Source organism: Lineus longissimus, chromosome 1, assembly GCF_910592395.1.
Source record: "Lineus longissimus chromosome 1, tnLinLong1.2, whole genome shotgun sequence".
NCBI lineage: Eukaryota > Metazoa > Nemertea > Pilidiophora > Heteronemertea > Lineidae > Lineus > Lineus longissimus.
Window position 1 is genome coordinate 14,061,621 of NC_088308.1, and position 6,153 is coordinate 14,067,773.

General features: G+C 41.8%; 1 protein-coding gene across 1 annotated transcript; it reads left to right on the plus strand.

Moving 5' to 3' along the window:
• Positions 1 to 850: 850 nt before the first annotated feature.
• On the plus strand, positions 851 to 4,656 carry LOC135489533 (uncharacterized). Its single transcript, XM_064774962.1, has 2 exons — positions 851 to 1,450; positions 4,356 to 4,656. The coding sequence occupies exons 1-2, from the start codon at positions 1,005 to 1,007 to the stop codon at positions 4,372 to 4,374; spliced, it is 465 nt and encodes a 154-aa protein (XP_064631032.1). The 5' UTR covers positions 851 to 1,004; the 3' UTR covers positions 4,375 to 4,656.
• Positions 4,657 to 6,153: the final 1,497 nt, after the last annotated feature.

A 6,153-nucleotide genomic window follows, 5' to 3' on the forward strand; every position in this document is an offset into this window, starting at 1 on the left:
TGGATGGCCCTAAAAATACCTTTTTGTATTGGTGAACAGTGACAATGCCTTTTTCTTTGTAGTTGAGATAGTCGAGTCACATGCTGACCACTCCCGAGCCAGTCCTGGGCGTATCACCCAATGGTTGAAGGTAGAGAATATGCCTGCTGTTGCTGAAAGCTTCAAGAAACAAACCGAAATTCTCAATGTTCAGTCGAATAAAAACAGAAGGTACCACGAAACCATCAACCAGAAATGCTTCGATCTGGCCTCTGCGAACCCGGATTTGCTCAGCACCAAAGGGAAGTTATTGAACATGGCACGTAAAGAGGTGAGTGTCTTGAAATTGCTCTGAGAGTCAGGGATGCAACTTTTTTGGATTGGATGTAGCATCTGGAATTCCAGCCTTGATCAGCTGTCTTGGCAAACAAGGATGTTGTGATATTACAAAAGATGTTAACACTTGCTTCATGATGTCATGGTGTAGGAAAAACCAGAATGCAGACTTTGCCTAAGCATTGCAGCTTCTTGCTTCATGCCCAAACTAGATCAGGCACTGACCTCCCTAAAGACACCAGATACTACCCTCTCTGTTTTACAGTGCTGGTTACATAGCACTGCATTCTATACCAGTGCCATTTGGAGTTTACCAATCAACATCCTGCTCATCAACTTCCTGCTTTGATGGACATACCACCTGCACTAATGTAGCACCTGGGACCAGTGTTCCCACACAAAGACTATAGAGAGGGGCCTTAGTCTCATTCTTATTTTACCTAAAGGCCTGAAACCACCTCTCCATGAGAGCTTTGGATATTGAATAAGACTGATATTCACTCTATTTCCAGGTGGCAGAGACTTACACATTTAAAAGAAAAAGAACCTCTGCTGCAGCAGGTGCCCCTAAGTAACCCAAGTTTGGACAAGAATTGCGTGCACTCCGTTTGAAGGAACTTCCGACAGAAATTGAGAGGTTAGACATCGACTACCAGATATTAGCGAAGAAGTGTAAAAGTAAGACGGAAATGAATTTGTTAGAGGAAGCTGAAGCGTTGAGGGAAATCATGGCAGAAAACCGTAAAAAGAAGAAAGCATTGTACATCGTGGAGAAGGACCTTTTGTCGAGAGATAAAAAGGCCTTACGTGACAAGCGCCACCGATCTAAGAAAGGGCATCAAACAACTGATGATGAACTATCCTTCACAGACTCAGAATCTCGCAGTGTTCTATCTGATGAGATTTTTGACCCACCATCATCAACAACTCGTAAACCCGTGACATCTACACCAGACAACGTGCCAGAGTCCGTGATGCTTGACCAACCTCCGAAATCATCTGATGTGCTTGCGATTTTGCCTTCACCTGAAGTGCCACCAGCTAAATCAGGTGTGGAAGAGGAAGAGGAAGTGGAAGAGGAGGGATCGCTGGGATTCTCATTTTCCCAAGACACAGTCAAATACTCCTCTGAAAGGTCAGTGTCTTCCCTTTCTGAATCTGAAGAGAATGTTAGCACAAGCTGTAGCATGCAAGAATTGTGCCTAAAGTACAAAACCGATTTGATGAATGAGGGGCCGAATGAGATCAAAATTAGCGATCATGTCAGAACGTCAAGGTTTTGTGACCTAAATCTCGAAGAGTTTTCTTCTGTGAAACTTCACATTTGTAAGACATTGCATACTCCAAATAGGAAATGTGATTGCCTTGAACTTGCTGAAATTGCTAGTTTTGTTGCATCGAATGAGCCAGTTTCTCTCAGGGAGATATATGAGTGACCATTGCCTTTCAGCCACACACAAAACATATTATGCCCGAACAGTTCTAAACAAAGTTCTTGGTATGCCGACAGTTGTCATTGAAATGGGTCGTGTCAATAAGCAAGTGATCAAGAAGGGGGAAACCATGTTGTATGTAGCAGGAAAGAGTCCAGGGATCGACTACAAGCATTTCTTTGATTATGGAATGAAACTTGGACTGTTATCTGAGTCACCTGCTGGCTTCAGCTTCATGTCGAAAGACTGCTTGAAGCAGCTTCAGAGGCTAGCTTCTACAGAAAAAGACCGGCAGCTCATAGCATTCACTGCATCTGCAAACATGTCAACAAAGCAAAGTAGGAAAGTCTATGGGTTTGACAATCAGCTCAAGGGAAGGGTTGAAGAAAGCATTGAGAAAATGGAGCAGATCCATTCAGCTTATGACAATCTGCTACGATCACAGGATCGGGCTCTTCTTGCTTCTTATGGCTTGGCAGATGACACCTCGAGCATGTCGAGTGGGGACGATGAGCCAGTAGAACTGGATTCATCTGGATCAAGTTGCACTGATGATGATGAGGTTGCCCCTCTGATTATAGATTCCTCATCATCAGATGATGATAGTGATGTTGTAGAAGAACTTTCCAAGTTAAACTCTGTCAAAGACCCTCATCTTATTGCCCTTGTCAAAAGAAAACGCTTGCAACTTGCCCAGAAGAATAAGAAGTTAGCTAAAAAAAAGCTTGCTCAAGAGCGCCTCTTACAAAGAACCATCAGCAAGTCGACTCAGTCCATTCTCAAACGCCATCCAGACATTGGGCAAAGAATGGAACGTATAGTAAGAAAGGCTGGTGTCGGTGCTTATAAGTGGCGGTCAAACTCCAGCCTAACCTGGGAACGCAAAAGTGTTGGTCAGAAAATGACTATGACAAGGCTGCGTCTTGCAATAAGCAAAGAAATAGGGGAGCCCATAAGTCATGGCACTTTGGTACAGCTCTGTGTACCCCGCAATCGGCGATACCGATCAAGTGGAAGGTATCATGGGGCAGCTAACATATTGTCCAAGAGGGCAAGAAAGGGATTTGAGGTGAAGATAAATGTTGATGACCATTGGTCAAATGCTTTGTATCGATCCCTGGACACTCTTGAGGAAACCAATAATGAGAACATATTTTGTCTTGGAAGGGATGATGCTGCAGGCTTCAAACTCAACACATTGTCCACTGCGAATCGCTTCAGGACCCTCATGGTCAGTGGAAGTGAAGATCTGGCCACTAGGACAGACTTTACTTCAAGGGAAGACTCACAGCTGCAAGTCACAAGCTGCTTTTTTCCTGGTACTTCCTCTACTGAGGAGGATTATGCTGGCATTGTGAGAGCCTGTAGGCTCACCCCCAAAACCCCAAGCCAGCATGCAGCTGATTTGAGGATGCTTGCTGAAAAGCCCGAGCTCGGGCATGTTTTTGAGAACAAGAGTGGGCAGCCTCGCATCATAGATGCAATAAGAGTAGATGGTGGAGGGGATGAAAACCCTGACTTTGCAGAACAACAGTTTATCTGGAGTGAGTGGCATTTGCAGTATGGTAAGTTGGCTACATTCGTTACCACACGCTTCAGTGGGGGTAGCTATCTTAACAGGGTTGAACATCTTAACGACCAGCTTGCCAGATCTCATGCCAACTTGTTCATTCCCTCAAACATTCTTGAATCGAACAAAGATCAAACTACTGGGGAGACCAGTGAGCAGATGATTGCAGCCAACCTGCAAGCTGCAGTCGATGCATATATTGCACGCGTCGATAAAACACCATTCAAAGACAGTACTATCAAACTCTACAAGGCTGCCCAAGGAGGTGACTTAGAGGCACGACGGCCTATTTTGCTGCAGTACCTGAGAGCAAGTGATAAAAGAAAGCAGGAGATGCATGGAAATGAGAATGAGCAGACCAAATCTTGGTTGTCTCATTTCGACAAAGTACTGGCTGTTCAAAAGGCACACCAAATCAGCAGTGTGAAGTATGTATTTGGCCTGGTGTGTTGCTTTTCAGCGCAATGCACTCATCCCTTCTGTAAGGCAAATATAGGATGTAAATGCACACAGTTTAACTGGTTCAACGGTGGCCCACCTCTGCACTTCTTCCCATGGCCAGTTGTTAACCCTGATCCTTGTGTACATTGTAAAAACTGTGCAGGGCACTTCCAGCATTATGATGATCTCCTGAAGGCATATCAAGAAGGGAGGTTTGTTGAGCCAGGCTTTCATTTGCCCTCACTTGTCATTGGTGAAATGTTCACAGCCAGAAAGAAGAAAGCTAACAGAAATCGAAAGAATGTTTCAGATGTTGAGATTGAACCCCTCACCAATGATGAGTTGGACGAACTCTCACACAGATTAGCCATTACCTCAGAGAGGGTTCAATATTACTTTGGTCATCTGTGTGAGGTGCACAAGGCTCGGGTTAGGGGAGCTAAAAAGGCAGCACGAACCAAAGCCAGTCAGAAGTAGCAGGCCCAGTGTTTAGTGTGAACTATTTGTCTTCATCTGATAGTGCTATGTGCACCTCCCCTGCAGCTCGCTGACAAGCAACTCTTTTAAATTTGAATTCGTGTTTTTTCCTGTTTCAGTGATAGTGAGGAGCTATAAAGAGGGAGCAGAGCAGAGGGATTTTTTAATGAGTGAACAGTAAGACATTTCGGTCTGCAGAGTTGTGTGTGGTGCGCTGTAAGTGGAGGATCAGTTTTAAAGTTGGTATCAGGAGACTAGGACATGTAGGAGGAATTGTTATTGTTTACTAACCAATATCTAGTATACTATTCTAGTTGGCATTTGTCTCAAGAAGGGACCAACATAAAGACAGGACTTTTGATAGAATACATTGTATGGTGTTTTGATATTTCTGTCCACTAATCTGTGGACTAAGTATTTAAGACTGCTTGTTTTTCACCCATAGTGTGCGCTATGATCTGATTACTTCAACTTGTTTGATACAAGTTCATCATTCATTGGTTGCTACAGTTGTGTCATTAAACAAATTCTTTCAGTAATCCCAGTTTAAATTCCAATGCATGCACCTGTGAGCATCATGTTTGTCGCACACGATGTAATGTAGTAACGCAATGCATCGAAATTAACTAGAATTTCTGAACGAATTATTTTAATGATTTGTCAGAAAATCCAGGATATGTGAATTTGCGAACGAATAAATTATGAAGTTTGGTGTATTAAAACAAGTTGAAATAATCTGATCATTGCGCACACTACAGGTGAAAAACAAGCAGCCTTACAATTTGGTCACGTCTGTCCTGTACCTGTTATTTTCTGCTATTTTGGAGATTTTGCACAGGTGTTAAAATCTGAAAATTTGGATATGTAGCAAACAGTATCCTCGACCTCGGCTGTACTGCTGTTACTGCTATTTCTTTATAAATCGTTTTGTACCAAGCACTCCGAGCTTCTGATTTTTGACAGATTTTTAAAAATTGTTGACCATTTGGCCTAAATATGTATCTTTTTGTACCAATCATTGTGACCGAGCTTCTGATTTTTGTGGGAATTACTAATACATTCCCCTTGTGTTGTGAGTGGAAAGTGGTGTTGCACTGGATGTGCATATGTAGATTGTTCAATTTCATTTTTGTTCTTAGTTTTCTTGTTCACCGACTGCATATCATCACTGTCCTGCCTTAACCCACTAAGTCAATTTCTTATTCATCAACATTTGGGATTTACATGTATGCTAGACAAATATGCCAAAAGAAATGACCCAACCCTTCCCCTTGCAAACTCTATTCTTACCAATTCAATTCAATTCAATTCAATTCAATTTATTGCACAACTATCAAAGGATAAGACAGTATGGCAGCACATATATACAAATACAACACATACAAAAATATTTTTAAAAGAAAGTTACATGTATATGGTAATTAAAATAAGACCACAATGATTTATTAATTAGTGCCCCTGAAGAGCTGTTTGTCTTTCTTCAAAGGCTTCGAGATAAAAATAGCAGTATCTAAAATAGTCTTGTTGTCAGTACTACTCATAATAGAAATAAAATCCAGATTTGAAAATAATTGACTACATTTATAAAAATTTATATTTGTGAGATACTCGTCTCTTAATTTATTGTTAGAGGGACATCGTGCAAAAAAGTGGAACTCGTCCTCAATAACGTTACACCCAAAAGGACAGAGACGCTTTTCTAACTGAGTACCAAAATGTCTACCTTTTTCGATGAGTAGGTTGTGATTGCTAAGGCGAAACTTAGCACAATGGTACGTAGGTTTTGTTAAGTTGCCCTACTTGATATTGATCTCATCAAATTCCAAATGGGTAAAATTGAGTTTTTTCACATCCCATTTCATTTTCTAAAGTTGACATTTCATTTTCTAAAATGGACCTAAAAGGCCAAATTCAGAC

Coding starts and splice junctions, on each gene's coding strand:
- LOC135489533 (XM_064774962.1), top strand. CDS start 1,005: ATGAATTTGTTAGAGGAAGCTGAAGCGTTGAGGGAAATCATGGCAGAA.